The sequence below is a fragment of the Geotrypetes seraphini genome, chromosome 2 (genome assembly GCF_902459505.1).
Source record: "Geotrypetes seraphini chromosome 2, aGeoSer1.1, whole genome shotgun sequence".
NCBI lineage: Eukaryota > Metazoa > Chordata > Amphibia > Gymnophiona > Dermophiidae > Geotrypetes > Geotrypetes seraphini.
Window position 1 is genome coordinate 462,125,894 of NC_047085.1, and position 18,275 is coordinate 462,144,168.

General features: G+C 41.9%; 1 protein-coding gene across 5 annotated transcripts in view; it reads right to left on the bottom strand.

The window, feature by feature from the left end:
• Positions 1-1,823: 1,823 nt before the first annotated feature.
• The window catches only part of ZMYND11 (zinc finger MYND-type containing 11), a 244,278-nt gene continuing 227,826 nt past the window's right edge, over positions 1,824-18,275 (bottom strand). For all 5 annotated transcript variants that reach the window (XM_033931574.1, XM_033931578.1, XM_033931573.1 and 2 more), the window contains one exon: positions 1,824-3,814. In XM_033931574.1, the coding sequence (XP_033787465.1) occupies positions 3,692-3,814 (123 nt within the window). In that variant the 3' untranslated portion in view covers positions 1,824-3,691. The remainder of the gene's footprint in view (positions 3,815-18,275) is intronic.

The following is an 18,275-nucleotide window of genomic DNA, read 5'->3' on the forward strand; positions in this document are numbered from 1 at the left end:
TCTTCTCTATGGATATTTCTCCTTCTCTGATAGTTGGGGAAGGTTTAATATGAATATTATTTGATAAGATCTGCTGGACATTTTCACCATGTGTGTACGAGCACTGTGTGACATCTGATGTTACCATCCAATTATATGGTACTTCTTTGTTTTGTCTTATTCCATAAAAAGATGAATATTAAATGAGATACAGAAAGTACTGGATGTGTGTTGGAAATCATTAAAATTTTAAGGTGGGATGTTCTGTGTTGCCTAACAACATTGGCTGAATTGGAGGAAATCATTTACTAACAGTTACTGCATACCAATACTGTGGAACACACAATGGGGTCTGAGGCAGATAACATTAATGTACATTAAACATTATTTTTTTGTTTTTATGCTCTTTAAGAAAGATACATTGAAATCAGGCTAATAGTAGAAAGAGATAATTGATGAGGCAGTTTCATGAACATAGCTTGGGTAGTTCAGTTTAGAAACTCAGGAAAAATCACACCAGACAATTGATATATTAATAAATCACTGAACTACTGGCGGCATCGATTGTCCAATCTGTTAAGGCAGGGGTACACAATTCTGGTCCTCAAGAGCCAGAGCCAGGTCAGGTTTTCAGGATATCCACAATGAATATGTACGAGATGGATTTGCATGCACTGCCTCCTTGAGATGCAAATCTATCTCATGCATATTTATTGTGGAATTCCCGAAAACCTGACCTGGCTCCGGCTCTCAAGGACCGGAATTGCCTAACCCTGTGTTAAGGAGCCGCAGCACAATTCTATCTTTGTTTACTGCTCAAAAACTTAATTCTCCAAATTAACATTTGCTTAGTGTGGCTCCCTAAGCAAATCAGCACCTTAGAGTTATAAAAGTCCATAGTCTATTATCGAGACAGACATGGAGGAAGCCACTGCTTGCCCTGGATCGGTAGCATGGAATTCTGCTACTATTTGGGTTTTTGCCAGTTTCTTGTGATCTGGATTGGCTACTGTGAAGATGGGCTAATGGGCTAGATGGACCACTGGTCTGACCCAGTAAGGCTATTCTTATTGTCTTATGTAATACTCATCTGTAACTGTATTTGTATCCCTCATACAGTGGTGCACTGGTTTGCTTCTGCTGGGCCTTGAGCATCTGCGCATGCTCAAGGCCTGCGAGTTCACATTCTATCTCGGACAGTAAGAAGCGGCGGGGAATGGGGGTGCCGGATCGCAGGGGGGCCTTCGGGGGGAGCAATGCCGGTTCTCTTGGGGGGGGGGGAACGTATCAAAGCGAGTTTCCATTATTTCCTATGGGGAAACTTGCTTTGATAAATTAGCATTTTGGATTACGAGCATGCTCCTGAAACAGATTACGGATTATGCTCGTAATCCAAGGTACCACTGTAATTCAAATGAGCCAAAATGTTATTGTCTCTGAGCTATGTATTACCTGCTGAAGCATGAATGAAGGTTTCTCATTGTTCAGATAGTTTTACACTCAAGATTTTAACAGTGACATTTCCAAAAGAAACATTGCTTTTTTAAAATACATTTATTAACAAATGTTAACACATTTAGATGACTCTATATATTGCTAGTTAGAGCAGCTTACAAAATGCCAGACTGCATCAAAGAACTGGACAGCCACAATGAATTACAATGTGCATAGTGGCTAAGCTGAACACCTTTATATCACCTTATGATCTGCAGTGTATAAATTTTTAATGATGGTTCCCAAAACAATTTTTACCTATAATGTATACAAAAACCAGGCCACAATCTTTTTTTCTTTTAGACAGTTTTGTTTCTTTTCACACTGTATCAACTCAGAAATGTATAACCATGGTAAGAGACAAAACAAAACAAAAACCCTCAAAAAGAGAAAAATCCAAAGTAACACGAATCTTAGTCACATGCAGCTATCGGTTAAATATTACATATTCTGGAATGATTTTACATCAAATGTACTTCCACAATAACTCACTTTAATAGGGGTGGATCAAAGTTGTGGAACTCTTAAAAGATTGTTATGAGACTGATTTTCCAAGGTTGCTGTGTGTTAAAAGTTGCAGAAAAAAAATTAGAATGGTATTTCATAGAAAGCTTTCTGCCTATCTTCGTTTTAATGTCTACCCTGACAAAAATTGTTTTAAAGGCTTTCCTCTGGAATCTTCCATACCATTGTTTAATCACTTTCAATAAATATTAAAAAAGCTAAATAAATATTTACATTTGTTTCTCGTTAAAAAATAGTTGGCTGATTAATAACCTAAAGCCTCTGAAAGAAAATAAAGGTGTGATTAGCTAAAGAAACACCATTTAAATAAGCTTTAAAAGTGTTGCAAAAAAAATCATTAATAATTCTGGACTCAACTAATACAGAGTCTAATATATAAATTCAACTATCGATCCGTTCCTATTAATAATGCTCTTAACCCAGACATTCTGCAAAATACAGACTTTTTAAAACAAATCACGTTATTTTAATACAAAAAAAATTGACATGCATTATTCTCCATTCTGTATACAGTGGAGTTCATTAATAGCAATGACCCATTACTACAAACATAACAGTTTCTTGGAAACAAATTTTTTTCTGGTTTTTTTGTTTTTTTAAATTATTATGAAGTTTCCAGGAAATAGGTGACATGAGATAAGCATTCAACATAACAAAGGAAGAGGAAAATGCATTTTAGAGATCAAGGACCCTGGCTTATAGTTTCAATTAATAATGATAATAATCATAAAGGTAGTAATATTAATAATAATAATAATCATAAAGGTAGTAACTGGCTTTACTTTTTATTACAAACACACCTTGGGGCCCTTTTACTAAAGTTTAGTGTGTGCTAATAGACATTAATGTGCACTAAGTGCTATATAACCCACCAGTATAAAACAGGATGCACAGCATTAAGCATGTGCTAAAAAACTTTCGTATAAGGGCCCCCTGGTTAGAAAAATAATGAAATGTGCAAATTTTAAAAAAACTAAATTATTTCTGTTTCTTGTTGCCAAGATCCAGCTCAATAAATGATTACCCTGATTTCTGGCAATTTTTTAAATCTGAGATCAAAGTTTCATTATAAAAGTTCTAAAGTAAAATGAATAAAATTTATAATTGGATGTATTTAATGAATAATATGCAGGACTAGCACCTGCTGTGTCAACCATGTTCCCTAAATTTAATGATAAATCTATTGGCATATAACAACCAATAGATAATGCCTTTTAACAGTAAAATACAGTCAAATAAAACAAGCACAACTAGATTAAGAATGAAACATCAAGGTAGTAAGTTACTTTTTTAAACAGTTTTAAGGTTGATCATACATTCACATTCTGTTTTAAATTTTCTTATTTTTCCTCTGTTTTTATTTTAAGGATTTTATTTTAAAACTAAAATTCCTGTAAAACCTAAAATTATCTTAAAATTGGCAGGAAATGCAGCATCTTTCATGTAAAATTATTTGAAATGAAAAATGCTTCATTGATGTTATTTTCTTTTGCAGACCAAAAATTGAAGAAAAAAAGTTTTACTACAGGAGAAGCACTGGAATTACTGTGCAAACATTTTAATTACCCAAAAGGTGTCTGAAGGTTGGTGCAAAAATGTGAAGAAAAATCTAAGCAATTCTGGCTTCTCTGAAATAAAAACCACTGTGTCTGAGAATGGCAATCATAGTGACTGCTAGAAGTTTTTGGACAATTTATCTTTTCCGGCGGCAGGTACGTTTATGTTCAGCATGCCAGTGTTCCTGCTGACATTTGATGGAGCAATAAGATGTGTTCCAGCAGCAGTGGTACATTGCTTCCTCTTCACAGTTGTAGCACTGCAATGAGAGGAAAAATGTGTCACCGTTAACTTCCTAAAAGACAGCAAAAATTACTGTGCTTTTTAGATTCAAACAATTTTTATTGATGCAAACAACAACAAATATAATCCCAAGGTACTCAGTACAAACAAATATGCATCATATATAATAGTATAACAAGCATGGACAAAAGAAAAGAACATCAACCAAACTCCCCCCCCTCCCCCGCCTACTCTACTGAGGGCGAGTGAGGGTAAGGAGAGCGGAAAGGCACTCCGAGGCCCTGGACTCTTATGAGCCCCGAAGATGCCGCACCACCCCCTCCCTCCACCAAATCCCCCATACTCTGTCCGTATCTAATTCCAGAACTTTCCCAAATCCCTCACTCCCTCCCCAAGCCCACCCCTCCCTACCAGTACTCGTCAGTACGCTCCCAGTCCGACTATCCGGGCGCCTAGATTAGGACACCCATCTTAAGACTGCACTGCGGCCCTTTGGATTCAAGGCTTGCAGATATGGCTCCCAAACATTTAAGAACATCTTTCGCTTCCTAGCCCCTTCTGCATTGCGTGCCTCCCAGATGGCCAACTGATGTAACTGGTTCTGCCAATGCCAAAACGCCGGAGGGTCAGAGTCCGTCCAGCATTGAAGAATACATTCCTGGCCAGTAAACTCATCTTCCTGCACAGAGCCCTATGTTCCCTAGGCAAATGGCCAAAAGCCTCTGGCAAATCCAAGAGAAAGTGGATCGGGGTACTGCGCAGGGCTCTCCCAACTAACCCGGACATGTAAGAGATTATACGCCTCCAGAAGCGCTGGATAATGGGGCAGGTCCAGAAGGCATGTCCCAAAGTGTATCCCCCAGACCCACATTTATAACATAGTGGTGTAGGGAGACCCCCACTGTAATACAACTGGATACGAGTGTAAAAGGCGTTTAATGTCACCCTATAATGCGTTTCCCTCAACCAAGCACACGGGGTCACCCCAGGCTTGGTTGAGGGAAGTACGTGCTACATCCCAATGTCCCAAATTAATGTGCAATTCCCCCTCCCATTTACCCTGGATGCCCTGGTAGTCCTTGGCTGGTTGTAACTCTTGCAAGCTAGCATGAATGCTAGACACCAAGAGGGACACGCCCCCCTCCCAAGCAAACAGTTCCTGCAGCCTGGCCCCCATATGCAAGCGCAATTGTGCTCTGTCGAGGGATCCCACATAGTGCTCCACTTGATGACACGCAAACTGCGCGCCCCAGGTCTCTATCACCTTAGCTAGCAATTCTGCATGGGTCAACAGCTCCCCATCATCCCCCAAAATATGTTCTAAACAAGAAACTCCTTTCGCTCCCCAGGACAAGTACTTTCTGGATTCCCGTCCCGGAGGGAAGGCCGGGTTACCCCGAAAGGGCAAGAGATCCGTAACCGTTGGATCCCCACCCAGGGCTTGCACAAGCCAACGCCAGGCCGCTTGGAAAGTGCTAAATATTATACTGGATCAGATAGAAGGGGGCAGTGCCCTCCGAGGACTATGTAGTAGCGCAAACATGTCATAAGGAGCAAAAAACTCACGTTCCATCAAAAGAGGAGTGTAACTACTGGTCATATTCACCCAATCTCCCAAATGGCAAAGCAAACACGTATAATTATAGACTCTCACATCTGGTAATCCTAACCCCCCCCTGCCAATTCCCCAGCAACTGAGACATCTGCAATTTCGGTTTCTTGGCCGCCCAACAGAAGCGAGCAATGTCTTTATAAAGAATGCGTAAATCTTTCTTCAGCAAGCATAATGGCAGAGTCTGCAATACATACAGCCATTTGGGAAAGATGAACATCCTAACCATGCAAATGCGCCCCATCAGTGAAAGGGGCAATGCCCTCCAGTTATCCAGCATATTCTCCATCTGTTGCTGAAGCTTATCCACATTAAGACGATACAAACAGTGAACCGGTATGGTCATCAAAGTCCCCAAGTACACAAACTGCCCCTGCGCCCAAGTCAGCGGAAACCCATTCCCCCATTGGGTCTGAACTGCCACAGAGGATGCTAACGCCGGGTTCCACTTAAATTTATCCAAATTTAAGTGGAACCCGGCATAGTCACCATATTCTTTTATAGTAAGTCCAACAAGGCCGTCAAGGGGGGCAGAGGATCCATTAGGTGTATTAAAATATCATCCACAAAGGCCGATAACTTAAAAAAGGAAGCTCCGATGTCAATCCCCCGTATAGATGGCATCGCATATATATCCCGAATTAGGGGATCCAAGGTTAGCACAAACAACAATGGGGATAAGGGGCAATCCTGTCTCATCCCCCTAGAAATCGGGAACCGGTCCGTTTCAAAATCTTTCAACACGATTCTAGCCTGTGGGAGAGCATACAATGCTCGTACCGCCAACACAAAAAAACCATCAAAACCATAAGCCGCCAATGTATCATAAAGAAAGTCCCACCGCACCCTATCAAACACCTTCTTTGCATCAAAGCTAACCAGCACAGATGGGAAATTGCACGCCGCCCGCTGTTCCAAAGACAACAATTTTCGTATGTTTTTAGCTATGGTCCATCCTTTCACAAATCCCACCTGAGCTTCGTGGATAAGGGAGGGAAGCACAGCAACCATCCTCTTTGCCATGATTTTCGCTAATAGTTTAACCTCCGTATTCAATAAGGAAATAGGACGGTAGGATTTTGCTGTTTCAGGGTCTTTATGCGGTTTAGGCAACAGCAATATACGCACCGTATTCATACCCTCCGGTAAAGCCTCTGCTCCAACCATAACATTAAACATTGGAGCGAGCGGCTGGGCAATCTTCTCGCCCAAAAGCTTATAAAATTCGATACGCATACCATCCTCACCTGGTGTCTTCAGCAGAGGACTGTTCCCTATTGCCGAATACACTTCCTCCGGCGTTATTGTTGCATTCAAACACTCCCTGTCTGTCTCCGTGATATGGAGCAACGTTATCCCTTCCAAATAGGGGCTGGCTGTTACCCCCTCCTACTCCGATGGGGGAGGGGGGCATAGAGATTCTTAAAATAGCAAAAAAACACATCTCCAACCTCTGGGTCTGTGGTAACTCACTCCCCCTGCTCATTTCTCAGGGCCTGAACCCTACGTAGGCCCGTGGGCCAGTAGTTTCCCCCCTTTATTTCCATATCTATAAAGCTGATACTTATAATAAGCAAGGGATTTACGCTCCCGCTGATGTAGTAGGGAATTGAGGGCCACTTGATATTCCATCAACTCCTGTTTGTGCATGGGGTCGCCAGTTTGGCCATACCTCCTCCGGGCCCTTGCAACATCCCTCTCTAAACACAGGATTTCCCTATCTCGAGCTTTTTTGACATGATTACTATAACTAAGGGTATCACCCCTCAATACCGCCTTCGCCGCTTCCCAGAATAAGATGGGGTCCCCTTCTGCATGAGTATTGTGCTGTTTGTAATCATTCCATGTGCCCAGCACCTGTTCCCTATAGTTCAAATCCCCATACAGTGCAAGCGGAAATACCCAGCACCACTTCCCTGGAGTCCCCCCGCCCGCCTGCCACGTCACTTGAACCCAGGCATGATCAGAGATTGTGTAGGGACCTATCTCCGCTCGCTCCAGCTTCCAAAACACCTGTTCCATCACCCAAATATAGTCAATGCGAGACTGCATACCGTGCTCCCTGGACATATGGGTGTAGTCCTTCTCGGTGCCATGCAGTACCCTCCAGGGGTCGATTAACTCCAGGTTATCACTAAATTTTTGGAGCTCCCTCTCCCCTATCCGACGTAGAGCATCCCCCGGCCCCGTGCAATCCAAACTAGAATCACGAACAGCATTAAAGTCTCCCCCAACAATCAGGGAGACCTGGGCGAAGGGCAGCAACAAGCGGGTCAATTTAGCATAAAATGCCGGGTCACTTTTATTAGGAGCATAGACACAGCAAAATACCATGTCCTGTTGCGTGATCACCCCTCGACAGAGCACATATCTACTGTGCTTTTTAACACTCTTGATTATTTGTAACTGTCTCTGGGAAAAGGCGACTAACGTCTTAGATTCAAAACGTTGAGAATGACCTTTTTCCTGTGCCATAGATCCATAAGCAAACTGAAAAAGTTACATATTTTGAACTTCTGTAACTTTTTCTTTTTTTCACATAAAAGAATGGGGTTGGAGTGGGTTTGTTCTAACAGAATTCATTAAAACTTAATTTTTCTTTCTGCAGACTTTATTCACCTTTTCCCAGTGGTGACCACATTTTTCCAAATACTATAATTAAAACCTTTTACTAAGGGTTCCTTTTACGAAGACGCGGTAGCGGCTTTAACACGCACGACTTTTAATCAGGCGCTAACCCCTGCGCTAGCTGAAAAACTACCACTTGCTAAAGAGGCGGCGGTAGCGGCTTAGAGCATGCTATTACGCGCATTAAACCGCTACTGAGGCTTTTTAAAGGGAGCCCTTAGTTATTGGTTAAATAAACACTAGGATTATGGTAGGGAATTTTCATTGTGAAGCAATTTCCCATACTGGGAGAATCTTCATTAGAGAGTAACAGGGTTTAGTGTGGTCATAAGAACATAAAAATCGCCATACTGGGACAGACTGAAGGTCCTCTTACTTATGAAGCAAATATCAATTGTAAGAGAGAAAAGAGATCTCAGAATCCGGCTCAGGTATTAAATGGAATATAGCTGAGAGTTCTTTTAAATTGCAATTCATCCTATATACTACACATCATCCTATGTCCATGTGGCAAAAGTTCTGTATGTTGGCATGTCTTCAAGATCACTTAGAATTAGGATGGCAGAAAATAAATCCAACTTAAAACAAAGAACATCAGAACCTTTGATAGAGCACTGTTTAGATTTTAATCGTTCATTTAAGGATTTGAGATGTTTCGAAATTGACCAAGAACTAGTTTCTGTTCAAGGAGGCGATAGGATAAAGAAATTACTCCAGAGAGAAGCAAGGAGGATTTATAGACTTTTGATAAAATGGAATTACAGCTTAAGTACATGCGCATCACGTATATCAGTAATGCAGCATAACAAGTCAGTCTAAAGTTTAAGCGCATATGCAGCATGCATATTAGAAATGTAGATCAGAAACGTAGGTTTTTGACATACAAGACGTTTTGGTTAAAAGCACATGTCTTTGAATTCACCGGCACCATTTTTTCTAAGTAAGTTGTATTCTTGACAAGCACAATAAGAGTTGACTTTTAGTTATTTGATATGTAATAGTACGATATATTGAGGATGAGTGTTTTAACACTTTTGTATATTTGATTGCAGAATGATATGCAGCTTTATTAATATAGCCCCAGAAGAAGCCGTTTTTACAGGCGAAACGGGTCCCGTTGGGACCTAGTCATGTGAAAAAATTAGGACACCCCATAAAATAGTCAGTTCTTTTTAAAGAAATGTTCACATATCGATGTCAAATCTTTTTATTATTTCTCTCTGGAAAAGAAAGTGATGTAATTGCAGGTAAACAACAAACATTTTCCTTGATTTACTCATGAAACAAAAGATATCCATAAAAATGTGTTTTCTGAGGAATAAATGAGGATACCCCTACATATCCTCCCACTTAAAGTGGCTCAAATCACATGCAGGTGTATCACATCAGGTACACATGATTATAACATCGTTACTCAGCATTTTGAAGGTTTGCCCTACTTAAACCTCAGACATTTAGTACGGTATGCTCATGACTGCTGCGATGAGAGTGAACACCATGGTGAGATCAAAAGAGCTGTCTGAGGCCTTCAGAAAGAAGATTGCAGCAGCTTATAAGTCTGGTAAAGGATTTAAAAAGATCTCAAAATAATTTGACAGGTACAAGTAGAGCACTTTCCAAACAACTGCCAACATGCCCAGATCTTGCCATCCAAGTTGATCCCCAGAGCAGACCGCAAGATGCTAAGTCTCCAAAAACCCTAAAATGTCATCACAGAACCTACAGCAGGCTCTTGCTACTGTTGATGTGAAAGTGCGTGTAGGCTCTTGCTACTGTTGATGTGAAAGTGCATGCTTCTACAATCAGAAAGAGACTGCACAAATTTAACTTCCATGGGAGATGTGCAAGGAGGAAACCTTTGCTCTCTAAGAGAAACATCAAGGCCAGACTGAAGTTTGCCAGAGATAACGTAGACAAACACCAGGACTTCTAGAATAGTGTTCTATGGATTCTAAAATTGAATTATTTGGACACCAGAAAAGAGAACATGTTTGGCTGAAAACTAAGAAATGGAGAGTCCTGGAGTGGCCAAGTCAAAGCCCTGATCTTAATCCCATTGAGATGTTGTGGGGTGATTTGAAAAGGGTTCTACATACAAGAAAACCCTCAAACATCTCACAGTTGAAAGAATTCTGCACTGTGGAGTGGGCCAAACTTTCTTCAGACTGATGTCAGACTGGTAGATGGCTACAAGAAGCGTTTCATTGCAGTTATTTCAGCCAAAGGAGGTAACACTAGCTATTAGGGTGTAGGATGTTATTATTTATTTATTTAGTTAGTTTCATGAATAAATCAAGGAAATTTTTGTTGTTTACCTGCAATTACATCACTTTCTTTTCCAGAGATAAATTAAAAAAAAAAAAAGATTTGATACTGATATGTGAACATTTCTTAAGAAAGAACTGAATATTTCATTGGGTGTCCTAATTTTTTCACGATTGTAGCTGCAAGTCAAGGTAAGTGTTATAGACTACAGTAGAACCTTGGTTTGCGAGCATTTGTTCCAGAAGCATGCTCATAAACCAAAGTGCTAATATATCAAAATGAGTTTCCCCATAGGAAGGGAAACTCGCTTGATTGGTTACACACCCACACCCCCCGGCGCTGCTCGCTTACGGGGTACCCACGAGAACCGGAATCACCCCCCCACGTCCGTGAGCTCCCATCCCCCAGAGAACCAGCATCGCCCGCCCAAACCCAAACTCTTACCGTGATCTGGCACTGGCACCAACCCACAGGATGTGCCAGTGCTGGAAGAGCCTGCCTTTTGCGCATGTTCAAGGTCTTCTGGCTCCCGCTCTCTCCAAGAATCTCATTAGAATCTCGGAGAGAGCAGGAGCCAGGCTTGAGCATGCGCAGATGCTCAAGGCCCAGCCCAGCAGAGGTCGGTGGCAAAAGGCAGGCTCTTCCAGCACATCCTGTGGGTTGGTGCTGTGTGCCAGTGCCAGATCGCGGTAAGGGTTTGGGCGGGCGGGTGATGACGGTTGTCAGGGGCTCGCAGGTGGGAGGCGATGCCAGTTGTTGGGGGTGGTGGCTTACAAATCAAGTCAATACTCGGTTTGCAAGGTATGATTTGCAAGTGTTTTGCTCATCTTGCAAAACACTCGCAAACTGCGTTACTCGGGTTTGACTGTATTTAATTTTGAGTTTGTTAGCATCAGGCACTTTAAGTTTTGAGCTATCACATTAGTATCACATAAAAATAGAGTTTTTCAGAGGTCAATGATATAAATTGATAACCAACAAGTCTCGGAGGCATATTCCATTTAATATCTGAGCCAGTTTCTGAGACCTCTTTTTTCTCTTATAATTGATATTTGCTGCATGAGTAAAAGGTTTTTGGATTAGGCAGTTTGTGCTTTTGCCTCTTATCTCATCTATTTTTGAAGAGTGTCATTACAGACTGAAGGTCCATCAAGCCCAGTTTCATGTTTCCAACAGTGGCCATCCCAGGTACCATACCATACAGTTTTTATACCCTGCAAAATTTCAACAAGGATTCAATGTGGTTTACCATAAGATTACTGAACAATAAATATGAACAGTGATTTACAGTTTTAACAAGAGAAGAGATACGTCTTCAGCATTTTACTAAAGTGATAATATGAGTTTGATTGACGCAGGTACTGTGATAGACTATTTCAAACTTTGGGACCATAGAATTCAAAGGCGAGCCATTTTTCTGGTAAACAATTGAAGGTGGAGGGAAGGTCAGCTTAAAATGTATTGATCTAGAGTTGTGGAAGGAATTTGTACCATTAGAATTTTTTCCATGTAATAGCTTTATGAACCATACAGGCAATTTTAAATTGAATTCTCTTTTACAGGTAACCAGTATAATTCCTTAAGCAGTGGACAAACCTTCAGTTTAGTCGTGAAATTAGTTTGGTTGCTGTATTTTAAAGTAGTTGCAATCTTTTACATTGTTTTTCTGTTATGCTACAATACAGGGAGTTGCAGTAATCTAAGTAAGAGAGCATGCACAACTGTCCTAAAGTTACCCTGACTTAGAACAGATCTAATTGCCTTTAGCTGCCTCAGTCTGTGGAAGTCTTTCTTGATCAGTTAATTTGATTGACAAAAGTAAGATCCGCCTAATACTTTCGATCTTGAATTTTTCTCCCGTTATTAGAACTAATTCTGTATATGGTAATGAATTGTAGTTACTGAGCCATAGCACCTTTATATTCAATTTGTTAAGCCTGAGAAAGTTCTTCTTTATCCACATATTCAGATTTTCAATAGTCTTCCCTATATAATGCTATGGTATCCTTAAAGGAGTCCTTAGTTGGACAAAGCATGTGAATATCATCTGCATACATGAATCAGTGGTGTAGAGAATTTCTGTCCTAAGGCTCTTAAATATATTGTATATTAAACAAAAAAAGGAGAAAGTAGTGAGCCTTGTGGTACTCTGCAGGCTTCCCAGGTTGGGGACTTGCTATTACCTTTTTTCACGTCATATGTTCTTTTGCTTAAGAACTCTGAACCATTTCAATACCATCCCTTGACACCCCAATTCACTTAGTCTGATAAGTAAAAGGGAGTGATCTACTGCATCAAATGCAGCCAAGATGTTGAACTGCAGTAGTATTATTTGTCTTTACTTAGATAGGACTAGCTGATGCCCCGGCGTTGCACGGGTATTTAATTATAGCAATAACACTGTAAATGGATTCAAATAAAGATACTTTATAGTGGTGAATGAAAGTATTTTTTTACAGCTTAATAAAAAGTACAATATTCAAATTATAATGTGAAATATTTGACAAAATGAATTCAATACAACTAACGCAAAACTTGATTATAAACAACATTTTTAGTTTCACCTCCAGGAGCAAGAACATATAAATTCTTGGGTGAACCCACCCTTGAGCAAGCAACATAGAGTTGTGGGCCGTGAGACCCCCAGAACATATCACCCCAGGTAGTGAGGGATCTGCATACCAAGTTTCGTTCAAATCGGTCAAGCCGTTTTTGGATTACTGTGAGAATGGCAGCTTTTTACATTTTTTCCATTGACATGAATGGGTGAAATCTGATTTTCTGTTTGTAGCTCCGCCCACGTGTGCAGGTGGGCCGCGAGACCCCCAGAACATATCACCCCAGGTAGTGAGAGATCTGCATACCAAGTTTTGTTCAAATCGGTCAAGCCGTTTTTGAATTACTGTGAGAATGGCAGCTTTTTACATTTTTTCCATTGACATGAATGGGTGAAATCAGATTTTCTGTTTGTAGCTCCGCCCACGTGTGCAGGTGGGCCGCGAGACCCCCAGAACATATCACCCCAGGTAGTGAGGGATCTGCATATCAAGTTTCGGTCAAATCGGTCAAGCCGTTTTTGAATTACAGTGAGAATGGCAGCTCTTTACATTTTTTCCATTGACATGAATGGGTGAAATCTGATTTTCTGTTTGTAGCTCCGCCCACGTGTGCAGGTGGGCCGCGAAACCCCCAGAACATATCACCCCAGGTAGTGAGGGATCTGCATACCAAGTTTCGTTCAAATCGGTCAAGCCGTTTTTGAATTACTGTGAGAATGGCAGCTTTTTACATTTTTTCCATTGACATGAATGGGTTAAATATGATTTTTTGTTTGTAGCTCCGCCCACGTGTGCAGGTGGGCCGCGAGACCCCCAGAACATATCACCCCAGGTAGTGAGAGATCTGCATACCAAGTTTCGTTCAAATCGGTCAAGCTGTTTTTGAATTACTGTGAGAATGGCAGCTTTTTACATTTTTTCCATTGACATGAATGGGTGAAATCTGATTTTCTGTTTGTAGCTCCGCCCACGTGTGCAGGTGGGCCGCGAGACCCCCAGAACATATCACCCCAGGTAGTGAGGGATCTGCATACCAAGTTTCGTTCAAATCGGTCACGCCGTTTTTGAATTACTGTGAGAATGGCAGCTTTTTACATTTTTTCCATCGACATGAATGGGTGAAATCAGATTTTCTGTTTGTAGCTCCGCCCACGTGTGCAGGTGGGCCGCGAGACCCCCAGAACATATCACCCCAGGTAGTGAGGATCTGCATACCAAGTTTCGTTCAAATCGGTCACGCCGTTTTTGAATTACTGTGAGAATGGCAGCTTTTTACATTTTTTCCATTGACATGAATGGGTGAAATATGATTTTGTTTGTAGCTCCGCCCACGTGTGCAGGTGGGCCGCGAGACCCCCAGAACGTATCACCCCAGGTAGTGAGGGATCTGCATACCAAGTTTCGTTCAAACCGGTCAAGCCGTTTTTGCGTGATCGCGGCACATACACACACACATACATACCTCCGATTTTATATATATATAGATAGATTAAGCTTTCAATGTTAATTTTAACATGAAGGACTCTGTGCTATGCATGGGTCTGAATCCATGTTGTGAACTATGAAAACCATCCATCTTGTTCCAAGTCTGATAACTGTAAGTTGGCAAAGAATTCTAACAATTTTTCTAGCTATAGTATTCCTGCCACTGGTCTGGTTCTCCACTGCAGTTAGATTTGTTCTCTGCAGCCTTAGGTATTGGGGATAGGGTTTTTGGATACAGACCTTCCTTTAAGCTTGTATTAACAAAGTCTAACTACTTAAAGAAACTCAGAAGGGATATACTCTAGCATGTTAGATGGGCAGATATCTAGATAGCAAGATTTTTTTGAAATTTCTTTCTGCATGCCAGACCATCTGGAGTGAGAAAAGAGAATTCTTTCCATCTGTCAGCTGGAGTCCCTACTTCTGTATTACCATTTGACGTGTCTAATTCGATGTAATCTTCTAGTGTATTTGTAAATGTCGCCATAACTTTTTTTTACCACCTTATCTTTTTTTGGAAGTACTGTGTTTCCCCCAAAATAAGAGTGTCTTATATTAATTTTGGGCCCAAAAAACCCACCGTCTTATTTTTTTTCAGGTACATGATCATCTCTCCCTCCTATCCGAACCACGCCAACCGCAAGCCCTACATGCCTCCCTCCAGAGCAGCGTCGGCAGCACTTTAAACAGGCTGCTTCGCGATCTTCTCCCACCGGGGCATTCCCTCTGCCGCATCACTGACATCATCAGTAATGCGGCACACAGAAGGCCCCGGCGGGAGAAGGCCATGAAGCAGCCTGAGTGCTGCCGATGCTGCTCTGGAGGGAGGTATGTAGAGCTCACGATCAGCGGGGCTCGGATGGGGGGGTCAGCGGGGGTTCGGCTGCACACAGGGGTGCGGGGGAAGCACTGCTGCCGGCCAACCCAGAGACTAGGGCTTATATTAAGACCTACCCCGAAAATCATGCTAGGTCTTATTTTCGGGGAAACACGGTAGCATTTTAAACTATCCATGTCTGGTTGTTTTATTGAGACATCAACAAGAACCTTTATATTTGATATTAGTGAATTGAAAATCTTGAGCATTTTGAAGAGTTCCTTGATTGATCAGTTTGTCATAGTACAGTGGTACCTTGGATTACGAGCATAATCCGTTCCAGGAGCATGCTCGTAATCCAAAATGCTCGTTTATCAAAGCGAGTTTCCCCATAGAAAATAATGGAAACTCGCTTTGATACACTCCCCCTGCTCGCAAAGGCCCTCTCGCTCCAACTGGCACCCCCCCACGCGCGAACCGCCCCCCTCCCCCCCCATCTGGCACCGGCACGCGGGCACAGATCGTGCCGGTGCCTAGAAGATTCTGCGCATGCTCAAGGATTTCTAATTCTCCCTCTCGCCGAGAATCTCTCGGTGCCGGTGCCAGACCGGTGGGGAGGGGGGGTGCCGGTTGGAGCGAGGGGGAGCGATGCCGGTTATCGGGGAGGGGGGGTGCTCGCAAATCAAGTCAACACTCGGTTTGCGACTCAAAAGTTTGCTGAGTGTTTTGCAAAACACTCGCAAACCGGGTTACTCGCAAACCGAGGTTCGACTGTATAGGGTTTGGGTTTTTTTTGTTTTTGTTACTGATTCTGGTGTTTCCTTCAAGCTCTTTCCATACATTCAAGCTTCCATACATTTGTTGTTAATACTAGTAATGGTTCAGAGAACCATGGATTGTTTTTCTGTTTCAGCTTAGTAACTTTAATTGGAGCAATTTTGTCCAGGGTCAATGTTAGGTCTTACCTTGTGAGTGTCTGTTCAGAATTCTGCTGCATGGCAAGCATTTGCCAGGTTGCTATTCTCATGTTACCCCTCGCAAGTCGCTTCATTGGCTCCCTGTCAGCTTCTGCCTACTGTTCAAACACCTCTTACTGACCTACAAGAGTACTCACTCTGTGGCTCAGTATCTCTCCTTAAACCCCACCCTGGGAATGTCATTCTTTGGGTAAGTTTCTCTTGTCTGTACCTGGAATCTGTTTAAATCAATACACAGTATTCAAATCCAAGCTCAAAGCCCAATTTTTTGAAGCTGTATTTATGTCCTAACTCTTGCAGCTTCTAATACACTAAATCTGTTCTCATTCCCTCTGTAGCCCCTACTCTCACTATCTCTTTTTCCCTTGTTTATCCCTTCATGAGCACCATATATTGATCCACCCTATGTCCTATGTGTCTGTCATAACTTAGGTTGTAAGCTCTTTCAAGTAGGGACTGTCTCTTGCATGTTTAATGTACAGCGCTGTGTGCATCTGGTAGTGCTAAAGAAATAATATATAATAGCAATAGAAGAGTTTTATCTACATCAGCAGTCATGGGTTCCAGTTGCTCCATAATTAATTAATTTGATTTTTATCCTGTCCTTTCCAGAGAACTCAGAACGGGTTACACGATAACATACATAATAACTAACAAGGCACAAAATGCAGGCAATACGGCTACTGTGAGATGCGTCTAGTTCGACTGTTCTGGATTAGCAGATGCATGAAGAAGTTGAACATAAGAATTGCCGCTGCTGGATCAGACCAGTGGTCCATCGTGCCCAGCAGTCCACTCATGTGGCAGCCCACAGGTCAAAGACCAGTGCTCTAAATGAGTCCAGCCTCACCAGCGTATGTTCCAGTTTAGCAGGAACTTGTCTAACTTTGTCTTGAATCCCTGGAGGGTGTTTTCCCCTATAACAGTCTCCGGAAGAGCATTACAGTTTTCTACCACTCTCTGGGTGAAGAACTTTCTTACGTTTGTACAGAATCTAACCTCTTTTAACTTTAGAGAGTGCCCTCTCATTCTCTCTACCTTGAAGAGGGTGAACAATCTGTCTTTATCTGTTAAGTCTATTCCCTTCAGTATACTGAATGTTTTGATCATGTCCCCTCTCAGCCTCCTCTTTTCAAGGGAGACGAGGCCCAGTTTCTCCAATCTCTCAATGTGTGGCAACTCCTCCAGTCCCTCAACCATTTTAGTTGCTCTTCTCTGGACCTTTTTGAGTAGTACCATGTCCTTCTTCATGTATGGAGACCAGTGCTGGATGTAGTACTCCAGGTGAGGGCGCACCATGGCCCGGTACAAACCTTCTCATATATAATCAATTGCCAGAATATCTCTGCAGGTAACTTACTGCGTCTTGTCATTTACTTCTTGAGGTTTTAAAACAAATGCTTTGGTAAGTTATCAATAAAAATTTAGAAAATAATGGTCACTGCATGTAAATGATTACCACTGCACATGATCTATCAAGAGGAATTTTGAGCTTTCAGATATAGCACAGATAAAATCTAAGTAATGTCCAGCCTTGTGGGTTTGAACATTTGGAAAGGTTGTAAAATGGAACTGTTTTTTTAAATTTTGAAAGGAGCGGAGCTTAGGGTCTTTCTGCTCTTCAAGATATATATTCAGATCCCCAGGTATTGCTGTACAGTATGAGAGTAAGTTAAATAGTTTTTCTTCCACCAGGTGCCAGTTACCAGGTGGTCTGTAGATCAGGAGAATACCCAGTTGTTTTCCTCATTCTGGGTTTTGCATACCGCAAATCAATGTTCCCTCTAAAGAGTAAGTTCATATACGCAAAAAAACTTTTTGTAAGCAAAGGACTGAGTTACTTCACAGGGCTTTAAACTAGGTAAGTTGGGGGAGGGTACAGGCTCAATCAACCCACCTGGCAAGCTAGGCTGAAAACACTTTTTGGAGACTGGGGTAAGTGGACACCGAAATTCTGGGTCCTGGACTGGGGCGAGTACACACATTTCCGAGTCTGGGGTGGGTACATGTTGTGATTTGGGGTCTAGGGAGGGTACACACCTTGCAAATTGTACCAAAAGAGTCCAAATAGCTCAAGCGGGAATTCCCCCACAGGGTACACACATTTCTGTGTCTGGGGTAGATACTCACATTAA